We start from the raw sequence: 24,048 nt of genomic DNA, 5'->3' as shown, positions 1-24,048 counted from the left end.
ATATATATATATATATATATATATATATATATATATATACATATATATATATGTATATATATATATAAATTTTCAAATCTTAATATTAAATTTTTTGCTTATAAATACTATGTAACATGTTGCATTGTTAAATCTTGTTACTGTTAATATTATATTATGTTAAAAAAAAGTTTAATCTTTCTTTGTTACATAATGAGATGTTGAAATGTTATGATCCCCAATAACATTGTTATAGGGGATCATAACATATATTGTTTAGCTTCTAAAATAAATGAAACTGCCCTTTTTACTTTTAAGAAACAAAAGCTGTTTCTTATTTTTTTATTGATTATTTTTATTGTTTTGTTTATTAGAATTTACTTTAAAAAGTCTTTTTTACCTTCTTTCTTTTTTTATTTTTTTTTCATTTTGTTTTGCCTGTTTTATAAATTAAAAAGTTCTGCTTTATTTAAGAATTTTTTTTAAATGATGGTAGGTATTTCTTTTAATCATAAACCATACCCAGTTAAATTCACAATTCACTTTGTTGAACAAGGCCAAAAAAATCTTTCTATAAAAGAATTATTTAAATTGTATAAGTACATTAAGCAGAGCCGTACCAAGGGCGGGGCCGGCCGGGCCGCGGCCTGAGGCGCCAAAATTGGGAGGGCGCAAACTTTAAATTAAAAAAACAATAATCAGTTTATGAAACTAATTTTCACGGCGTCGCTGCTGTTGAACAGAAAATTAATTAAAATTCCACCTCTTGACACAAACTCTTAAATATTAAAGCTCATATACTGAACAAAAAAGCGCCCTATAACACTAATATACCTTTGATAACTTTTGAGCATTATAATTCTATTATGAGTCAAACCCAAAAGTTATCTGGTGCTGAATTTAAGAAGAAAAGAAAACAGCGCCAAGAAAGTGACGAGAAACTACAAAACTGTTTTAAAAGTGGTTGGTAACAAACTCAGTGGAGAAACAAATTATTTCAGAGGATATTTGTATTGAAATTAATGACAATTCAACAGATCCTATAATTGACTTTAATTGAGTTCAGATCATCATTTGGAATTAATTGAAGAGGAGATTTTCATCAGCCAAAGTCAAGAAAAATTTTGCACAACTGATTCAGAACCAACCAGGGAAGATGAAAATGCCTAGCTTTCAGGCCCAGCTGAAATGGACGAGGATGAACTTCATTCAGAAATCTCAGAAATTCCAGTGGCCTCGGAAGAAAATTTTCAACATAGGGATCCAGCAACATGGCCTAAAATAACGGACAAAACAAGATGCTTTTTGATTGAGTATAGGTCAGAGCAAGACAGAAGAGAATTTTTCCCAAACATGCTGTGTGATTTTGACAACAGAATGCGACACTTTAGCTCAAAATGGTATGAAAAAATTCATCCCAACGGTAAAAAATCTGTTCGCACTTGGCTGCAGTACAGCAATAAAAAAGATTCTTCATTTTGTTTTTGCTGTTTGTTATTTTTAACAACAAAAACCAACAATTTCTTAGAAATTTCTAAAGGGTTTTGTGACTGGAAAAAACTAAACCCAAGAATTCCATAGCATGAAAACAACAATGAACACCAAAGATGCTATTCTGATCGGAAAACTCTTGAAAAAAACCTCAAGGAAGGAAAGACCCTAAATTCTGATCTGTAGAGAGTTATTAGTGGAGAGATGAAAAAGTGGAGAGATATCTTAAAAGTGATTGTTGATGCAATTTTTTTCTGTGCCAAGAACAATCTTGCCCTTCGGGGAACAACAGAAGACATTGGTCAACAAAACAGTGGCATTTTTCTGAGCTTAATTGAGTTGATTAGCCATTATTATCCTTTAGTGGCTGAACACATTGCGTCCGTTAAAGCAAAAAAAACCACAACATCCTACTTTTCTCCTTGAATTCAAAATGAGCTGATTGAGTTACTTGGGCAGAAAGTCAGGATAGAAATTTTATCAAACATCAAAGAAGCTAAATACTACTCTGTTCTGTTTGACTGCACTCCAGATACCTCCCACAAAGAGCAGATGACTCAGATCATCAGGTGTGTCCACATCAGTGATGAAACCTGCACAATTAAGGGAAGCTTTGTGGACTTCATTGAATCTCACCAAAAAACCGGAAAAGGTCTTGCAACAGAAATAAGTGAAAAATTGGAGAAGGATGGTCTAAGCATTTCCGATTGCCAGGGCCAAGGCTATGACAATGGAGCCAATATGTCTGGAAAATACAATGGCGTCAAAGCTCACATCCATTCTCTTAATGAGTCAGCAAGATTTGTTCCATGCGCAGCTCACACTTTAAATCTTGTTGGTGTTCATGCTGCTGAGGTTTCCCCACTCATGATTACGTTTTTGGAAAGGTTCAAGCCATCTTTAACTTTTTTTCAAGCTTCACGTCAAGATGGGAAAAACTGATGAAAACGTTGACCATCTCATTAAAGGGAAATAGTGACACAAGATGGTCTACCAAAAAAGAAGCAATTACACTATTGCACAGACAAATCAAAGATGTTCTTCAAGTTTTGGAATCCATTATCCACAATCCCATGACAAATGCTGTCACAGTTAGCAGTGCAAAAGAACTTCTCATTCATATTGATTTCAGTTTTTTGTGTTTGTTGCTGGTATCAAATTCTTTCTCTAATTGACCGGGAAAACAAACTGCTTCAGTCAAAATCCATTTCAATTGACATTGCCGTAAAAAAAATGAAATGGTTGAAGCCTTTCATTCAGAATTTTTGAGATGTTGGGGTGGACAATATTATCAAAGATGCGACAGAAAAAGCTAACCAGAGCGGAATTGATGGTGGCTTTCCAATTAAGAGGAAGCGCAAAGTGAAGCGAATAGCACTTTATGAAGCTGAAGATGACTCTCACCTTCTCACAGCAAAAACAGAATTCGGATCTCAGTGCAACCTTGTGTTTGACAGCATTATTACACAAATAAAGTGGCGGTTTGAGGCTGATCTCTGCTGTATCCTCTGATTTTGGCTACCTCAGTGGGCATTCACTCTCTAAAAGTTCAGTGGATGAACTCAAGAAAAAAGCTGCAAATTTATCTCAAATTGACAAGGCAGATTTAGATTCTTCCGATTTCCAGTCAGAAATGGCAAGCTTTAAATATCAAGCTGCCGCAATGATGGACAACTTTGAAAAATCTAATTCAAAATGAAGTGGCAAACAACATTGATTTTGATGATGTCATTAGCGAATTTTCCTCAAGAAAAGCCAGAAAAGTGGCATTCAACTAAAGTTTGTGCAACCTTAATGACAAATTTTACTTATAACTTGATGTGATAAATTTTGTGATCAACAAAATCATTTTTTTCGTTTATGTTTCTTCTTTTTTTTTAAGGAGGGGGAGGGGGAAGGGAGGAGAAGAGGGGGCGCAATTTTCTTTTCTTGCCCAAAGCGCAAAATTGGCTTGGTACGGCCCTGACATAAAGGTGGCTCATATAGAATAAATACTCAATTAAAAAAAAAAATTTAAAATTTTTTTTAATATACCATTTGATTCGAAATTTATAATTCTTTCAGAAAATATATACATTTTGCATAAAATACTTACTAATATTACCTTACTTAAACTTTTTTATTGGTCAGTTTCATTTTTTTGCTAATAATTTCTATTTATCGGAAAACTTTGGTCATGATTTTCATAGCTTTTTAATTTTATTCTTTTTTTGAACTTCAAAACATGATATCTCGATATTAGGAAAAGCTTTTTGGCTGAAATTTTTAGTGTATGTTCCTTAATCATTATGATTTCAGATGTACTAAAATGATCAACTAAGAATAGTTTTATCAATTTTTATAACACAACACCCGTTTTTTATTACGTAAAAATTTGTGATTTTTTTAAGTATTGCGTCCCGTTTTTGATATTTTAACTATTTTTTTATTCTTTTAGTAGAAATGAATGAAAATAATGTAATGAAGCTATAACCAAAAGGTTTTTGAGTTTAAACCAAAATTAATCAAGAAACATTGTTTTGAATTTTTTCAAATTTGCGTTTTTCCCTCTTATTTTGTTGAAAGTTGCCTAAAATATAATTCATCTACAGTTTTTTTAATGAAATTTGAGTTTCTTATATCATCAAAAATAAATAAAAATATACATGAACCGTTGCAATTTATTACATTAAGAAATTCTTTTTTTCTATATGAGCCACCTTAAGAGTTGTTTTTGGCATCTTTTGGTTTTATTGAAGCCAAAGCTTTGCAACTTAATCACCCCTAGGAAATTTTTTTTAATTTGAAATTTTTTTTAATTTGAAATTTTTGTTTTTAAAATATAGTTTATAAATTTTCATAACTAAAAAAAAGTCTAATGACTATTTTCGAGATTACGTGGCCATACAAGCCTAAAGTAAAAAGGAAGTAAAACTATTTTAGAGTAAGTGTTGATTTATAGATCTAAAAAGATGTTGGACCAAGAATAATATTTTTACATAAAACGTGTAAGAAAAATATTTGTACATAAAACAACTACCTGATGATAAATAAAAATGTTGCTTTGCATGTATTGGTATATTAATATGATCTTTGAAAATATTTAATAACTACTAAAGAAAAGTACTAAAATTAATAGTTAATTGCATATCCTTTACTTTTTAGGATCATGGCACATCTTTCCAGTTAAACTCCTGGAGTTAATCAAACTTTTTTTCTGGTGCCATTCCACGTGGCTTCAATAGATTTATGAATATAACAATAAACAAATCAATCCATTCTGTCATTTATTGGATAGACGGGTCTAACTCTGCTAAATAGAAAGACGACTATAAACCATTGCGCCTATTTTAATACCATACTTGACCTATCCACTTGTGTATTTAGGATCTAAATGTTTACCTTCAGGTCTACATACCTGTATACCTTCAGGTCTATATGCCATCAAAACCTTTCAAATTGTACTTTTCCAATCATTAAAAGTTCAGTGTCCATGAGTATTTGCAAATTAGGCTCTAGCTTTTTGATTCTTTGGAGAAAAGATAGGCATTTTCGCAGTTCTGAAGTCCTAAAAGTTGTAATCATCTTAAAAGTTGTAATCATCAAACTGTATTTTTGGAAGTTTCAGTTTTTGAATGGTATCATTAGCACTGTCAAAAGGATTCTTTTTGATGTGACATATTTTTTCTACTACTGAAACAACATGTTTTGCGTGGTCTTCTGCCCTTATGCTCTGTTTCTAATGGGAATGATTTTATTAAATCATTTGATTATTCGGCATACAAATAACTTGTTAATAGAGTATATGATGGCAATTTTATTTTCACTCTATTCTTATAATCTTTGATAATACGTTCATTTAATTTTCATTTTCACTCCGGTCTTATAATCTTTGATAATAAGTTCTTGAAAAGCTAAATTATACTTGTTTCTTACTTTTATAAAGAACAAAAACCTAAAAAAAATTGATTGTAAGATATAAATTCTTAATACAATAAAGTTATTTTTATTAAAACAGTGCAAAACTGTGATCTCATGTCAATATCATTCCTTATAATATGACAACAACGGTAAAAATGAACACTTAATTTTTTTTTTTTTAATAAATATAAAAATGTTGCTAATGTTTTAAAAAAAATTATTTTTACATTAAAATACCTGCAAATAAATCAAATACATTAAAATACATTTTTTTGAACCCTCTTTTTTTTACCTACTTTTTTGTACCTTTTTTTTTTTATACAATCTTTTAAGTAAATTAAAATCTTAATGAATAAATATATATGAATATATAAAAATCATCACATAACAAAAAGGTGCGGTTAACAAAAGGCCTTACTTATAATATTGTGATAATGTAATGTTACATTATTGCTTCATTTTTCATTATCACTTTATTTTAGTATATTTTCCTTTTATAACTCAAAAGTTAGTCATCTAAAATGTTTTTATTTAAAAAAATGTTTTATTATAAAAAGAATGATTTTATTAAAAAAAGAAAGTTTAAAAATAACGCATTTTAAAGGACTCTGGATTTCAATGATGACTCGCTAAGGCAATTGGGTATCAAGTTTTTGGAGTAAAAGCTACGATGCTTACGAAAACGGTTTTGGCCTGGTTAACCAACAATGGATTGGTTTAAAAAAGATTTATCAAATAGCTAACACATTTTTTACTGATATGAGAGTTGGTTACGTTTTTGAAGAAAGTATAATATTAAGTACGATGTATTATAACGTAATAATTGGCTCAAGTGAAGATGACTATGTGTTTAATTTTGAAAAGTACGACCCAAGAGGCTCTGAGTTCAAAGTTATACTTTCTCTTTGTTTCTCCTACTTTTACTGCATATTACAATTAGGCTTTAACTTGTTTGTTTTTTTGTTGTTTACCAATCTTTTGTTGATTTTGATGTTTCTGTTGTCATAGTAATTTTTTCCTTGGAAATTTTGTAACCGAACAACATATTACTGTTACCATATTTTGCTGTGAAAACTATGTTTCCACAGCAAAATTTTGTTGTTGTTTTGAACAAAAATTAAATTTAACAGATTTTTTTTTTAACTTAATTAAATCTTTTACCAATTATAAGCACTTAAACCAGATCGGTTCAATGCAAATGACACGGCATTTAAAAATTGTAGCATGTGGTGGACAACTGATTGCGATGTAAGTGCATTTCCAACTTCGTTATACAACATATCGTATGGATCAACTGAAAATTTGGTTGCCATATATTTCTCTTTACGTACGAAAGAAATCAAGGGACAGGCTTTAAAATAAAAACCAACTGTTTTTTTATTTGTTTTTAATGTTTATGTTTATTACTATTAAAACTTATTGAAAATTAATAGTGTTATATAAGAAATTGACATCAGTTTATTTAAACTGCATTTTCGTACAACTCATATACTATTTTTTGTGTGATCAGTTTTTGTTGTGATTAATTTTGTTGTGATACATTTAAATCCTGTTTCAATTAATTTTTGCTACGATTAATTTCTGTTAAGTATTTTAATGTTCAATAAAAATAGCGCAAAATATTTATGTATTTTAATTTTCTTCAATTATTTGCACGACGTTTTTTGAATAAAAACATATATTTTATTGTTGTTATGGACTAAATGGCTAAATTGACAAAAAGTCGATACTATTCGACTTTAAAAAATCGAATAGTCGATTTAATATTTAATTTAGATTTTAGACTATAGATTTTCTACTAATCGACTTGAAGTCGATTTAATTGAGTAATTATCTTAAAATCCTTTTATTCGATGTAATCTTTTTAATTTTTAAATTTGTTCATTTAATAACAATAGTATCTACTATTACATCATAACTATTACATACTGCTTTTTGTTGTCTATTAAAGTTTTATCTTATTCATAGCATGTTAGTAATATTTATACCTAATTAAACTTTCGGTTATGAATTTCATTAATTTTTTGTTGTTGTTGTTCTTTTCTCTATGCTTTTGATTTTCATAATTTTTTTTTTTTAGGTGCCCCAAGAAGTCCTAACGGTCTTATCACAGAGCACCGCGGAAGTGCATAAATACTTTCATACAGGGCCGTTTCAAGCTGGCTCGGGGCCCCTGTTGGCGAAATTAATTTTTGTACTCCAAAATCTAAATGTCATTTATACAATCATATTGTGAATATGATTGTATAGACGTTTTCATTCTTGGCAAGTATTTAAAGCGGTCCTTAAATAATTGGGATGTTCGAATAAATTATCCAGTTCGGAGCGGTCCTGCTTTTATCTTGTTTTACTTCATTATTAATTAAATGAAATAAAATAAAAAAGCGAATACAAATTAATTTAAAATTTTTATTACAATTTCTTTCAAAAAAATAAATTAATCGCATATTTCGACTCAATCAACTTTGAGTCGATTTCAAACATGTATTATTCGTATTACTTTTTTGATAATTTCTATTGATTGATGAGATATAAAAACATACTTGGAACCAAGTATGATTTTATAATTATCTTCTTAGTTTATTCTGGCAGGTAAATTCTGAAATGATAACGTTAAAATATTTTTGATTTAAAAATATAGCTAAGCAGTTTTGAGCAGTTGAGCTAGGTTATGTTTCGGTGTTAGCAGTTTATGTGCGCATCTTTACATTAGTATGTGTATATATGTTTATATTTATATATGTATATGTGTGTGTATTTTTTACTTATTTTGATTATGTTGATAAATGTTGTAACTATTTTAATTGTAACACGATATATACGACATATAATTGTACTGTGACATTATTGTTAGCATAATTTAAAAAAATACAAAAAATAAACGTTTGAAAGTTGCTATTTACGCTTTGCAAACTTAATTAAAAGCAAAATCTAAAAATTTTTTCAAATTTTTTCAAATATTACAAATGTTAAATAAATAAGATATAAATAAACATTAGCACTTGTTGAGATTTATTCTCAATAGATTTAATATGAATTTTTCACGATATATTTTCTTCTAACATCATTGCAAGAAAGTTAATGATTGATTGCATTTTAGTGACTTACAAAGAAAATGGCTAACGTTAAAGGAATTTAATCAACCTTATTAGGTTTGTAAAATAATATAAGTTTAGTTTTTTCTACATTTAGTTAAATTTTGTTACTTGTTATCCCCTCATGGATCTTCAATAATTCTTCATTAAATGCTGAAAAAGATCTTTCATGTCACTGCTTGAATAAAAGTTTTTATATTCAAGTAATAAGATTAGAGTCTTAAACAACTAAAGGAAAGATTGGAAGGGAAGATAAAAAATCGTTTTTTTTCTATGGAAAAAAAACTGTTATCTGAACAACTTCACTAGGCACTGTCTCTACTGTTAAGTTTACTGGTAGTTCAACACTACCAGGGCCGCAAAGAGCTTTCGTGACGCCCAGGACATAGCAGCAATTAGGCGCCCTGTAAGTATGCATATTTTTAAATTAAAAGCATGTACAATTATACAAGTTAACGACTTTTTTTATTTCTAATACTGTTTATTAACATCTATATTTTCAAGAAAAGCATCTGGATTGATAACACTTGTGCGGCACATTTACTGATTAGGGTTAATAAACAAACTCTATGAAATTAAATACGCTCTTTTCTTGCTTTTTTACCAGCTAAATTCGAATTGAATTCGAATTAAGCTCGTAAAAACTCCTATATGCATTCGAATTAGAATGCGTATAGGTTGTAAAATAAGCAATAGGTCTTTTGAGTATATTTAATTGTAAAAGCCTAATGTGTTTCCACGAATGTAAAATGAAGACTCCTTCAAACTATTAGGATGCGAAATATCTTCCACAAAGTTGTATTTTATTTTACAAGCTTTAATTTTTACTTGAAAATCTTAAAGAAACACTTTTCACAGTCTTAATTTCAATTGTAAATGATAAGCAATTTTGTATTGCAATATAAAGTCACTGCGTTCTTCGAGTGTAGTTTAGCCGAGTATTTATAGTTTTTGATCGTAAATAAAATGTTTAATTAACACTATTGCGTGGTGTTGGACACGTTTGAGTAAAGAAGTTTACAAATACAAATCTCTAGGTGCGGTTTAATGTACAGCTAGTACATTACTGCTTACGTTAAAATGTTACGGATGTACAAATCTATGTTGAGACTTTGATAATAGATTGTGCACAGTGTTTTAAAATCCAATCAATGATAACTCTCTCTGTCACCTTTCACGGTATAGGTGAGAGACACCAGCTTGAAGTTTTAAGTCATGACTTTGCTTTTTTTTTAAGGGTAGGCCTGACATTTGATTCGCGTTGAGATTTTAACACTCCTTACGGAGTAGTTAAATCTTGGCAAATAAAGTTTTTTTTAATTTGGTTTTTTTTTGGTTGATCCCTACCAACCAAAGTAAAGAGATAAATTTTTTAAACTGTAATTCTTTGGTAATATAAATAAAAGTACCTTGTCATGCACATCACCAAGTAAATTTATTTTATACCTCGTCAATAAAAACAATTTTTTCTTTTATTTTTTTGTAAATAAAATCTAATTTTACTTTTTTTATCGTTATTCCCGGGCGCCCCTAATATCATGGTGCCCGAGGCACGTATGCCCCTATTTGCCCCTTTCTTTCGGCGGCCCTGGTTACTATTTCAACTTCAAGTGGTTTTGACTGTACTTTTATCTCTTGCTAATCTTGTCACTACCAATAATTCTTTTTCTGTTGGTTTTTTACCTATTTTGACTTTGTAAATTTTGAGTATTTTGTTTTTTAGGGTCTTATATTATATAAAAACTGTTTTTCAAAATCATTAAGTATGGCGTACGTATTTGAAATATCATGTTTAAAGACCAATTTTAACATTTATAAAAAACAATTTTGAATAATAAATTACGATAAAAACTTACGTGAAATACGAGAAAAATAGGAATTGGTACAACCAATCCGTTGAGTAACACAACTAATTTAGAAACATTCTAAACACTATTCAATTTATTTTATTTATAATACTTTACCAATGTGCATGCCATGTACAACGTAGCAATGCATAGGGCGATAGATAAACAAACCGCCCCTATCAACTTTTATTAGCCATATGTTTAAAGTTTTTTTTTACTTTTTTAATTTGAAAAGAGTTATAATATGAACAATAGAGCAACGAATACAAAATATTTGAAACTTAAAGGTAAATTTAAAGAACCCTTTAAAACATGCTATATTGCTATATGCATGAGATGTAGGTATTACAACAGAATGTTGAAAAGTTTTATTATTAAGAGACAAATTGCTTGCGCCCCTTTTCTTTATTGCCCCTAAATTTAAAAATATTGTCAACTGCAATGTAATGTATAGCAGCCATTATTGAACCCATCATACAATAATTTTTTGTTAGACTACTTAATGCATGATCCGATAAATGGTTTTTTTGAAACCTTAATTGCTTGTTAAATATATTGTTCTCAATTAAATTGTTATTTATTATGTAAAACATACACTTTGAAAATTTTGAGAAACATGCTAAAACAGAAATAAAAAAAAGATAATTTTGTTAAAAGAGTATTTAAGATGTAAGCACTAATACAAGAATCACGCGATTTATTAAACATAAGTTTAAGAATACAAGTTTTGATGTCGGAAATTGATAAGAGCATTTCATTAGTCTCATTTATGAGTAGTGGAATATGACGGTGTTCGTAACTGTTGCATTTGAATTGTTGAGAGTCATATTAAAGTTTTGTCGAAATTCTTCTACAATTTCTTTTGTATCTTGTTTTTTATTAACAGTAAAAATAGAAATGCTTGAAGTTAATTTTGGAACAATATCCAAAGAATTACTTTGCATGTTGCTCCAAAATTTATAAGGATTAGTTTTCTGAAGGTATTCAATGTTTTTAGTAACGTTATTGGTTTTTAAGATATGAGCTGCTTTTACAGTTTTAAAGGTATTTTTACGTGCAAGCTTGAAATTATTAAATAAAATGCATCCCAACAACTCGTACCAACGAAGAAGGGCTTCTAAGAAAGTTTAAAAGCCATTTTTAACTACCGGAAACATTTTTTTTTAATAAAAGCTGTTTTTTTATATAAATTTTTTTTAACTATATAAAGTCAGCATATGTTCAACATTTTTTAAACAAATTTATTGGATACTGATCGTAAAAATATATGCAACGGCTATTTTACGGTGTTTTGTATTAAGTTAATAAAGATTAAAAGATTTAGAAACTTTTTAAAATTCTTTTTAAATTTTCGCATAAGTTTCTAAAGGTTTCACTGAAATTTTGGATATAGTTTTACTTTTAAGTAAATTTTGCGTAAAAGCAAACTCTCGGTAATTTTGATTTTGGAAAAAAAATTTGATTTCTGTCGTTCACTATATAAAAGCAAAGTTTTTTAGTTTTTAATTCGTTGTTTGAAATCTTTACACCTTAACCATGTCATTAAAGTAAAATTGTAACTTTGCATCAACACTTAAGTTGCTAAATAAATATAAAAACAGCCTAGCAGCAAACGGTTGATTTTTTGTCAATTATTTAAAATCAAATTTTTAAAATGAATCAGTAACAACATCCTTATAACTAATATATAATTATAAATGAGCTGCAACAGCGGCAGCCGTTTAATGAAAATTTTATATGCATGGAAATGTCAGAGAAAATATTGTGGAAAAAGTATATATGTATTTATAGGTAGATAATGATTATCAGCATAAACTATATAGAACGAACACACGAAATTAAAAAAATCTTCTTCTCACTAAATATTTGTTTGTGAGTGATTTATTATGTAATATAAACTCTTTTTTTATTTGTATTTTATTTAATACTTATCTATATCTATGATTATATATTATTATTTTAGATTTTATTGCAAAAAAGTTTTCAAAAAAGTTTTTAACGGGTTTTTTAAATGACTTTTTAAAAAGTTGTTATATTAATTTATTGAATTTTTTTAAACAACTAATTGTTTATTTTTGAAACTTTTATAAAATTTTACTTCTATTGAGAACCAGCTTGACATTAAATAATAATAGGGACTTATAATGGAAGCTCATATAGTAAAAATGCTTTCTTTAATTCAATGTAAAATTTACTTTCAGAAAATATATACATTTCGCATAAATTACTCCCTAAAACAACCGTTTGAAAACTTTTTATAGATAAGTATAATTTTTTAATTGTTTTTTTTTTTATTTCTTAAAATTTGTTCAATGTTTTCATAACTTTTTGTTTTTATTCTTTTTTTGAATATTCGAAACCTGATCTCATTATAACAATTGTTATGGTAATAATAATAATAAATAAAAAACAGCGTTTTGAATTTTTTCAGTTTTTGCCCGTCTTACCTCTGATTTTTAGAAAATTTGCGTTAGGGATCGTCTATAAATTACGCAACACTAAATTTATTTTTAAAAAAGAAGTAATTATTAAAAGAAGTAATCTTAAGTAATTTTACGTGGCGATTTTCATTAAATTTAATCAGATATTTTAATTTTTTATTTAACTTAAGGCTCTGCTAGGGAAAACTTTTAAACTTTTTTCTTATATATATATATATATATATATATATATATATATATATATATATATATATATATATATATATATATATATATATATATATATATATATATATATAACATATATGTTTTTTATGAAAAGATTATTTTACAATAAAAAAGATTATTTTACAAAAAAAATAAATATTAAAAGTAGAAGTCTTTACAGAGAAATATTAACGGACAAAAATTTTACATAATAAACCGATATATTTATTACAAAATAACTCGGTAAATAACCAATCAAAATAACCAACCGTCAAAACAAAAAAAATGAACTGACAGTAAAATTAAATAGATAAGTTTATAGCATAATGTAAAGTTTGTTTATTAAGTGAGGGACTTTTCCATTTTAATGTGAAGGGCTTCTTTTATCTTTAATTTGTGTTTGGTTGGGGGATTATCAAAAATCTCAAAAGAATCACAGTTAGCCAGATTTTTGCAATTAATAGATAAATTTAAGTGTTTAATTATATGAGATTGTTTATCACTTTTAAGGTGCTCATTTATTCTAGTTGCCAAATGTCTGGAAGTTTCTCTAATATAATTAGCATTGCAGCTAAACTTGACTCTTTTAAGCAAAAACAATCTTGTATTTTATTAGTAGTGAAAATTAATTTTATTAGAACATCCTATTTATATTTATATTAGCAATATTTTTGAACAATTTTTGAAACTTTCATTTTAGTATAATTAGAGTACATTCCAATGTACTCTAATTATGCTTAAATCTAATGGAAGCTTAAAGTATTTTATATTTAAGCTATTAACAATGTTAGAAACAGATGGGTTCATTTTCTTATCAATATAGGATTTAATTTCAGAGTCAATAATTTTTTGTGGAAATCTATTATTTTGTAAAACTAATAATAGATTCTTAATATATTTATCAAAATCAACCCAAGTATTATTAATTTTAAATGTACGATCAATCAAACAACGAACAAGTCCAAATTTGTAGCAAGAGGCAAAAAAACTAAAAAAATTTCGTAAAAGACCTGTATACGTTTTTTTGTGATAAACTGAAGTCGAAAACGAATTGGATTTTTTTAATAAGTACATCTAAAATAGCAATCTGGTTATCTTGTTCTTTTTTCATAGTAAATTTCATTTTTTTTTTTTGTTTATTGAGGTGTTTAAAAAGTTCTTGAGCTTCATATTCAGAATTCAAAATAACAATTATGTCATACCGTTTATACATACCGTTTATAAAAAAATGGTGCTGTAAAGGAGCAGTTATTGACCCATGTTTGTTCATGAAATCCGACAGAAATATTAGCTAAGATAGGGGCTAAAGGAGAACCCATAGCAACACCATCTGTTTGATCGTAATATTTTCCGCCATATAGAAAATGTGAACCGGATGATGATTAAAATCAAAACTTAAAATTCATGCAAGTACCTAACTATAATTTTTTTCATTAGTCCAAACACAAGTTCAAAATCATGTCTGGAAAACCAACGAGAGTCAAAGATATAGGAAGAACTTGGGAATTTGGTGCGTCAAAAAGAAAAAGAATTCCAGTATGATGAAATTTCTTAAAAAACTCCTTTCAACTGTTACTGCTCCAGAGTCCTCTGATGAATCTCTTGGCCAAGTTTCTTTGGTTTCTGAAACAGAACCAGCTTCAAAGTCGAATGTATCAGCTGTGACCCAAGAGTTTGAACGCAATAAAGATTTGGCAAGTGATAAAATATGCGACTCAGTAGATTAAGAGCAAGCAATTCATTTGAGTGATTCATTTGTAAACTTAGATGGGTGAAAACTGACTTTTCCTATAACCGGCTCTCAGCGTTATGACTTAATTCAAAACAGTTTCCATCAAAATATAGAGAAATCTGATGAAAGTTACCCCAAAGACGCAAATAAGAGACATTTTTCTTAATTTTGTTTTACGCGAAATCTGATTAACGGCGAAACTCAACACAGCAGATGGTTAGTTTACTCATTGTCAAAAGATAAAGTTTATTGCTTTCCTTGTAGACTTTTTTTGCATGCACAGACTCAGATGGCGAACGAAGGATGTTGTAACTGGAAAGATCTGAGTCGGATATAGCAAAGACATGAAAAAAATCAAGGACACATAGAGTACATGGTTAAATGGATAGAATTTTATAAAAGAATCAAAAACAGAAAAACAGTACATTAGGAAAGCAAAGGATTGATTAGAAAATCTCAAAAATATTGGTATAATTTGTTTGAAAGATTGATTGATATAATAAACTTTTTAGCCTCACACAATTTGGCATTTAGAGGTCATTGCGAATTACTTAACCTGGACTATAGCAGAAACAGTGGTAACTTTATAGACTTATTTAAGTTGTTATCCAAATATGATCTGACGCTAATGGAGCACTTGCAACGAATTAATGAAAAGCAAATTGTTCAAAATTATCTGAGCCACGACATTCAAAATGAATTAATTATATTGATGTCTGAAATAGTTATTGACGAAATTATACACATTGTTAAGCAAGCAAAATACTATGCCTTTTTGCTCGATTGTACCAGATATGCAAGCCGTATTGAACAAATGTCAATAAAATTAAAATTGAGCAATTCCTCAACTTTAGCGATAGAGGAACATTTTGTTGGTTTTATTGCCGTTACGTTGACTAAAGGAGAATATTTAGCAAACTCCATGTTACAAGAACTAGAGAGAAATGGTCTGGATATACAAAATTGTCGAGGACAGGGAAATGATAATGGCAAAAATGTGGTAGGCATTAATAAAAGAGTCAGAACTAGAATACTCAACATTAATTCAAGAGCATTTTTCACACTGTGCGGATTAATAGCTGGAATTTACTTTTAACAGATGCAGCTAATTCTTCTACAACAGCTAAAACATTTTTTGGCTTTATTTATAAAATCTATGCACTCTTCTCGAAGTCAAGCAAGCGTTGGGAACTTACAAAATCTAAATTGAAACTAATACTATAACCTCTTTCTGAGACTCGGTGGGAGAGTAGAATAGGAGCAGTAAAAGCTATACTGTTGCAATTTGATAATGTTATCGAATGTGTGAATGACTTGAAAAATAAAACGGATGATTCGGAAACTCTAAGCGACTGCAAAGCAGCTTTTAACGAAATGATAACTTTCGAATTTATTGTTGCTAAACACGTGTGGTATGAGATTTTATTACATGTAAGTTTTGAAACTAAGTCACAGAAGTAAAGATAGTTACCTGCTGTTGATTCCAGTGTGCATTTTGGACCTCATCTTGAGAAAAACATTTGTAATTTTCTGCGTAATCAATTTGTGATACAAATGGATTACGCATTCAATTCCATTTACCTCTTTTGTGCTGTTTTGTCAGATTCTAAACTTTTGTTCTATTGTTTTTTAATAAAATTGCGAGTTAAAAAGCTCGGCACAGATAATCGTACAAGTGCACTACTGAAGTGCTTTGAAGTAACTGCTTCATCCTTCCATTATCATTTTGCCATTGTTTCCACTCAACAATTTTTTCCGAAGTATCACTATCACACTGTAATCGATACTTTTTTTTGAAACCAAATTCTTTATGCTGACACTCACTAAATTAATATGCTGGGTCATCCGGGCATTCAAGGCAAGAGTCTGCAAATTTGTTAGAATAAACAGGTGTATTTGCACTGCAAACAGACAGCTTTTTCGGTGAAAGAATTACATTTTGATGATAGATGCACGTGCATAAATTAGCTGGTGTTGGTCAACTAAGGAGAACATGTAATGGCTTCAAACTTGCAAATTTACTTCTACTTATCTTGATATTTTCATTTTCTGCTATAAACAAGGCATGAGCCTCCTTTAGGCTCATTTGCATGTGTCTTTTTTAAGTATGCTATTATTTCTGATAGCAACTTTATCTTTTATTCCAGGAGACATACGGCTAGTATCATCATTTTCATAAAATTTTAATACAAATGCTTGATTTCTTCATTTAAGAAAGTTGCTCCTCTATACTCAATAGAACTTTTTACAATTTTGCAATTTAGTTTAACAGCTAATATTAGAATAACTGCTTTTTGTTTTGAGGGGCTATTAGATAACATTGTTTTTACTTTATTTGCAGCTCTTGACAGAGAAAAACATGTATTATATGACTGCCTGTAGCAAATAGTTTCATTAATTTTATTTGAAGTTTCTTTTCTCCACTTAGCTGTTTTTTCCCTTTCCTTTATCTTTCTTTCTGTATCAGGTTTATCTTTTTTATCTTTTGGCAACTTTCTGCATTCTTCCTTTTTTTTTCTCTCGTTGTTTCTTAACATATTCTTTATTTTTTTCCCTTGCTAAAATAGGATTCAATCGACTCCATTTACTCTGTCTTTTTGCATTAGTTTTAGCTATTAATTTTTTTTTGGTTTAAAATGAAAATAAAGATTGTCAATAAGTTATGTAAATGTTCGAAATACCTGCCATAAAATTTTCTATCTATTAAAAGATAGTTTTATATATAGTTCGTTGCATTTTGAATTTTTTAAATATCAAAGTGTTTTGGATCAGCTCTCTACTGTAAAGACTATGCAATGAGCCGTTACTTACGGGACATTGAGCCGTTACTTACAAGACCAAAATAAACATTGTCTGCAGGCTCTAAGGAAATGCTTCAACTATCAGATTTTTAGTTTTAAATATAGAAAAAGTAGTTTATTGTGATTGTTATAATCCTTTCCCTTATTGGATACTTTTTTAAAGCATAAACTCAATAAAATTGATATATTTGATACTCAAGGAACAGTCACATTGTTGGAAAACTAAAACAAATATTAAGTATTGTCAAAAAGATGACGCTTACTTATGTTATTTATACTTTTAAAGTTATTTATATTTTTAAACTTCAAATATGAAGCATTAAATTTGTGGTAGTTAATAAACCGTCCACGATTTGCCTTGCACGGATGCTGAATCTGGTGAAGGTGAATTCGGCTGTAAAAGTAATTTAGATAATTGTTTTTACTAATTTAATAATAAATTAGTAAAAATACTTATCTAAATTTCTTTATTTTGATGGCGCAAAGTATAAAAAATTAGACTTGGCCTGAGTATAAACTAACGCATCAAATCGCCAATTTATTATGAACCCAGTTTGAATCTTTTGAATTTTATATGCTTTTGTTAGGCATTTTTTTATTTAATCATTTTAATTTTTTTTCTTCATTATTTTCCGTCTCAATACTTGTACCTTTGTATAAACTTAGTAGACAAGTAGTTACAGTTGAAAACAATGGATTTTTGAAACATGTTTCAGAAGTTTACTTCGCTTCCAAGATAAGTAACACGAGCAACAGTGAAAATGAGAATAAAAATCCGTTACAGGAGGCTTTTGTGAAATAGAAATCGTAGGATGTTTTAGATTTTAATGGTAAATTTTTTTAATTGTGTGTATAAACATTATACTGTTTAAAACTATTATTTTGAATTAGAAGAAACCTTGTGGGTATTATTGAAAGTAACTATATTATTGTAGACAGTGCTGGCCAAAATTAGAAAATGTAAATTTTATAATGTTATTGCAAATCTTCAACACAAATTTTCTAGTTTTGACAACTTTATAAAAGTTAAGAGTTATTTAAGATATCTTTTAAAGCAAAAAAAGTTTAATAATAAAAAAACAAACTTTTTTTTTAAATGTTTGTAAAGAACATAAAGTATTTAATAGTTTCAAGAAAAACTTTTCAATCTTTTGCAACTCGTTGTAACACACTGAAATCATTTCCTTTATCAATAATGTAGCTAAACTATCTCAAAGATCCTGAGACAATATAGAAAAAAGATATATTTTTGTTTGGGCTTCAAAAAGCTTCTCTGTACTCTGTGGATAAATTTGCAATGCTATATAAATATTTGGAAAACAAGCAAACAAACTTAATCAACATATTTAATCTAATTTAACAATGGGGCTTGAGTTTTGCGGCAATAAATTTTTGATTGAGTTTTTTGCAGGATTATCTTGACAAATCAAATAGCTCGTCGTACAGCTCTATCGAACTGATGTTCGCTGAATTTTATTTTCAGACTATAAAACAAATTGAAAGTAAAACATTGAGAAGTGCTTTTTTATCAATTAGTATTTATCTATGAATAACAAACGCTTTAACGGTACCAACAAATTTTAAATTCTTAAATAAAAAAGTAAAATACAGTTTTTAACAAAAATTAATTTATTAAATTTTGTCTGAACCGAGGCATGATAAGTGGAATCATAAATAGTGATGTTAATAGCACAAAATACAAAAAATATTTTTCACCATTTTCAATAAAACTTTTATCTATTTATTTTATTTTGCAAGAATTTGCTGCCACATAAATGCCACTTTATTCAGCGGCTCATATCGCTTATGAATAGGGTGGCCGTTGTCCCGGTATATACTAAGACTGCGCAGCGCTAAACACATTATATCCTTTGTGTGGGTTTTATCTATGAAATAACCAGATCAAGGCGACTCAATGCAACTATAGTTGCAGATAACAATTTATTCTCGGATATTATAAAAAATGTGTATATTTAGTGAAAATATTTTATAAGCTTGTTAAATATGATTTAAATAAAAATATTATAACATGTTTGTGTAAAAAAGTTTTTGTTTTTGTGCAAAAACAAAAACTTTTTTTTTTTTTTAAAAAAAAAAAAAAAGTTAATTGTATACTTATAAGTTGTTAATTTAATTAATTTGATTTTTTGATTAATATAACCGTTTTTTTTTTAATTTAGTTTTTTAAAATATCTCTATATATAGTCTTTAAAATGTTGTCAAGATATGAAGCCGAACTATAAGAAGAACTGCTTTTGTGGTTTACTTTTTATTGCTTCTCTAACAAATGTAATGATGCAATACTCTTACCCTGCTCGTAAGTCATCGAAATATTCCTTCACTGTTTATAAAAATAGAAAAATAGACGGCACTTCAAATATCATTGAAACTCACTTGGATTACAAGGAATGTATTAATTCTTGCTATAACAAAAAAGAGAAATGTAAATCAATAGACGTCAAAATTGAGAATAACATTACATTAACTTGTCGATTTTTTGAAGATAATTTTCCGAAAACAAAGCAAGCAGAAGGATTTCTTTATATTTTAACAAAACCGGTAAATGTACAATCCATTTTAAAATTAGCATCAAAGAAGTTTTTATTAATTGTTTTTTGCATATTTTAGCCGAATTGTTCTCTAAGTTGCAGTGCAGTAATAAACCCATGTGGAAAGTGTGACTGCAAACCATCTTGTTCTGCTAGAAATCAACGTCAGCAAGCGTGTAACTGTGTAAACGGTAAAATTCTAAATTTTCAATGCTTTTAACGTATTCTTTTGACCTAAAAGTCAAAATGATGTTTTCCGCTTTAATCTTACTTTTAATTAGTTTAACAGAAGGAATCTCGTTGTTTTGTTTTGTTGAAACTTTTATTAATTGTTTTTTTTTTGGTTATACCGGGTAAGATTGATCATAATAAAGTTGACACATGTTGATAAAAAAATTACCTAATTATATATATATATATATATATATATATATATATATATTATATATATATATATATATATATATATATATATATATATATATATATATAAATTAATTCCATAAAATTCCAATAGGAGAGAGATCTTATGATTGGGGAGGCTAAACCGTTTTATTAAATATTTGATCATTCTCGAACTCAGTTAAATAACTTATAAAATATTTTGAAGAATATGTTTTGGATTTAAGCTTTTAGTCATATTCTTCTAAAAAATAAACATCGCTTGTAGCATTTCAAGCAAAACAGCCACACACCTTAACACTACATCAACTACGTTTTCCAGTCAATAACACACACTATTTTATCATACATTCAACGATTTTTTATCAGACAAACAATCTTCTCTTGAAACCAAAGATTTAAAACTTTGGCACGTCGGTCCACGTATACAGTCATTGATGGTCCATCTTTTTATTAGCTTGACCCACTTTAGCCTTTTTATTATTTTTATAATTTTCATCAAAGCATTTTAATCAAAACACTTTTGTTTTCTAAGTTATCTAATAGTGCAAAAATAAATATAAATAATAATTAAACAAAAAATAGCATTTTTTAAAAATGTTAACCGAATAATTATGAACGGTAGTGTATATACATATAAATATAAGAATTTGTCTACCTCGCTGAAGATAGCATTGAAATTTCAGAGGTTAAATCATATTTTTGAATAAATTTTAAGAATGTTAAAATCGGGATTAACCAGGAAATGTTTTTAAACTTTATAAAAGACTTAAAAAAGAAAATTTAATGATTCAGGATCCTATAAGATTTGCAAAATCTAGATCTTCAAAAGTGTTAATGTTAAAGATAAAGTTACAATTAATGACTTGTCAAAATTGAGGAAGAATAAATCTGCAGAAGTTCATTATAATACCTTGTAGACATTTAGATCTTGATCTCAAAAGCTATTGTGCAACTTTTGAGTTTGCAGTCATTAACTAATCACCTCATCCAGTAATAGCTCAAAAATTGCAGATCTGAACTATTGCTAGATATTTTATTTTTAGATTACAAGCTCTCTTGGTCATTGCAATCCTCGGAAATATTTTTAGATTATCAACTTGCAGTTGCTTTAATGAATAGTATGGCCTTTGTTATCAAAATAACAAAAACAGATCAAATAAAAATTTTTTAACACAGAAGGAAAAAGTTGCTATTGAGCTAATGTACAACAAAATTACATTTGAAAAAGCAAATGCAGTGTTTCATTTCAGAATGAGATACAAGTGATTCTTTCGGTAGTTAAACAAAAAGAATCACTTGTATCACATTCTGAGATGAAACATTTGCGTGTTATAAAATATTTATGAGTAATGACATTAAAATCCAGCATGCACTACTCACTCGTAGTGTTGCTGATCTAACTTATAAAATATCTTTTCAGTTATGAAAACGCGTTTCCTTTTTTTATAAATCAAAAATCAACAACAGTTTTTGTTTTTTAATAGTTCTGCTGAAGCAGATTAGCCGCATTAAGCTGTTGGCTTGTTGACAACCATGTTCAACATTGCATATGAGCATCTGCTAGCAAATCAAAGTCATTAGCAATTTTAACCATAAGTAAACTGTGGTCAAAAGTATCTCAAAGAAATAACTGAAACTTAGTACAATCTTTCAAGTTTATAAAAGGAAACTTTTCAAAGATTGTTGGGGGTAGTCATTATACTACATTAAATAGTTCGTCATTATTTATTCATCTTTAAAAATGAAATATTTTTATGTATTATATTATTTCGTCCATCTATAAAATATGTTCAAGCAGTTATAACTCATTCGTGACATCAACATCTTCAACTTTTTCGAAACACCTTTAGATACTATTTAAGACGAGTTTCTGTGAAAAAATTCACAGAAACTCGTCGTAAAACTCGTCGTTAAAACGTTGTTTAAAACTAATGATTTTATGAATTTCTTCATTATATATATTCAATAACATTTGTCGGCATATAAACTAGTTTGTTTTGTAAAAAGGTCAACTTTGAATATTTTTTTAGCTTAAGGCGTTTTGAAAAAAAGCTGCAGAGTTTTACTTGTGATAACAACTTCATCAACTAAGCTTGTGATAACAACTTCATCAAACTTTGAAAACAATCTTGAGCACTGGAAAATATATTAAATTAAAAAATGCTTAACATTTTAGGTTAACATATTTTACTTTATTCAAATATAAAATTAATATAAAAATATAAAGTTGATGTATATAAGTTAATATATTCGTAAAAATTAAAGTGATGAGATATGACTGAAAATGTGATATAATCTGAAATATGAAATATGACCAATATAATACATATCATTCAGAATATGCAATGCATTTTCTGAATGATATGGTTCTAATGTTTGCCTGAAGTATATTAGTTTGCCTCTAGTATATCTAATTGTTAAATGACTCTATCTTGGTTTGCTTGTAAAGTTTTTTCTCCTAAACCTTCTTCCTCTCAGTTTGTTGAGGGTGGATTCAGTGACTGATGAAATATTGTCAACATTTACAATCAATCTGCTAACATACCTTACCACCAGGCAGGATCAAGGATTACAGCACGCATTTGATAGACAGATAAATGAGGACTGTAACTACATGTGCTTGATTCCATTTTTAGCAGTTATATTTTTATGCATGGTAATTTTCGCAAAGAAAACTCTTTCTATTTTTCAAAGACAATTTACAATGAACTTATTGAGCTAATGGTTTAAAAGGTTTATTCAAGCATTATCAACGAAATCAATCCCCCTAGCTACTTCAGTCTTTCTGATGATTCAACACCAGATCTCTCACATGTCAATCAGTTACCTGTGTGTACATTTAGTTATCTTGTGTGGTAAATTAAGAATGGTCAACCGAACAATAGTAATCAAGTTTTAATTTAATTTTGTGATGTCTGCAAAGTAAATTTTAGTAAGTACTAGAGTCAGGTGTATGACAATGAGGCTAATATTTCACGACGTTACAAAATAATGCAGCAAAAGAATGTGGAAAAAAATTAACTTTCCATCAATGTCCCTTGCGCAGCATATCCTTTGAGTTTAGTTGGTCGTAGTGCAATTAAATGTTGTTATTTAGCAGTTAACTTTTTCTACATAATACAACTCTATACGTTTTTCCTTGCACCAATAGGTCGTTGGAAAATTCTTAAAGTACGTCTTGGATGTGAAATCACTTTCAGATACTAGATGCAAAGCACATGATGTTGCAACTAATGCTGTTTTAATGTCTTTTCAAAAAATTCTGTCTGCTTTGAAGAATGATTATTTTGATTATGAAACTCAAAAACATGACGCAAGACGAGAGGCAGAAAACATGGCTAACAAAGTGAAAGATTCGGATTTTGTATTCATGCTTAACATATGGGAGGAAAATTTACAGAATTTTCAAAGAACAAGCAGGCCCTTCAAAAAGAGGATATCAATCTAAAACATGAACGGTCCTTTATATACTACTAGCAGACAAGCTATTCAATATGCGACAAGAATTTGAAAGGATTAAGAAACTTTCAAAGGATATACTTCCTGAAGTGGACTACAAGAACAGCCAAAAAAGGAAGCGCATTAGGAAAAAACAAGGAAG

General features: G+C 28.5%; 2 protein-coding genes across 4 annotated transcripts in view; both read left to right on the top strand.

Annotated features, from left to right (window-relative positions):
• The first annotated feature begins 1,167 nt into the window (after positions 1 to 1,167).
• On the top strand, positions 1,168 to 1,560 carry LOC136079372 (zinc finger MYM-type protein 5-like). Its single transcript, XM_065795108.1, has one exon. The coding sequence runs from the start codon at positions 1,168 to 1,170 to the stop codon at positions 1,558 to 1,560; it is 393 nt and encodes a 130-aa protein (XP_065651180.1).
• Positions 1,561 to 12,031: 10,471 nt separating this feature from the next.
• Positions 12,032 to 24,048, top strand: part of LOC105843863 (uncharacterized) — a 73,157-nt gene continuing 61,140 nt past the window's right edge. Inside the window, exons 1-3 of one of the 3 annotated variants that reach the window (XM_065796186.1) lie at positions 12,032 to 12,184; positions 19,699 to 20,052; positions 20,122 to 20,233. In XM_065796186.1, the coding sequence (XP_065652258.1) occupies positions 19,720 to 20,052; positions 20,122 to 20,233 (445 nt within the window). In that variant the 5' untranslated portion in view covers positions 12,032 to 12,184; positions 19,699 to 19,719. Of the gene's footprint in view, positions 12,185 to 19,665; positions 20,053 to 20,121; positions 20,234 to 24,048 lie in introns of those variants that run through there. The other 2 variants (XM_065796187.1, XM_065796185.1) reach the window with 2 other exon arrangements.

Source organism: Hydra vulgaris, chromosome 04, assembly GCF_038396675.1.
Source record: "Hydra vulgaris chromosome 04, alternate assembly HydraT2T_AEP".
Classification (NCBI taxonomy): domain Eukaryota; kingdom Metazoa; phylum Cnidaria; class Hydrozoa; order Anthoathecata; family Hydridae; genus Hydra; species Hydra vulgaris.
This window is presented reverse-complemented; position numbering and strand designations above follow the sequence as displayed.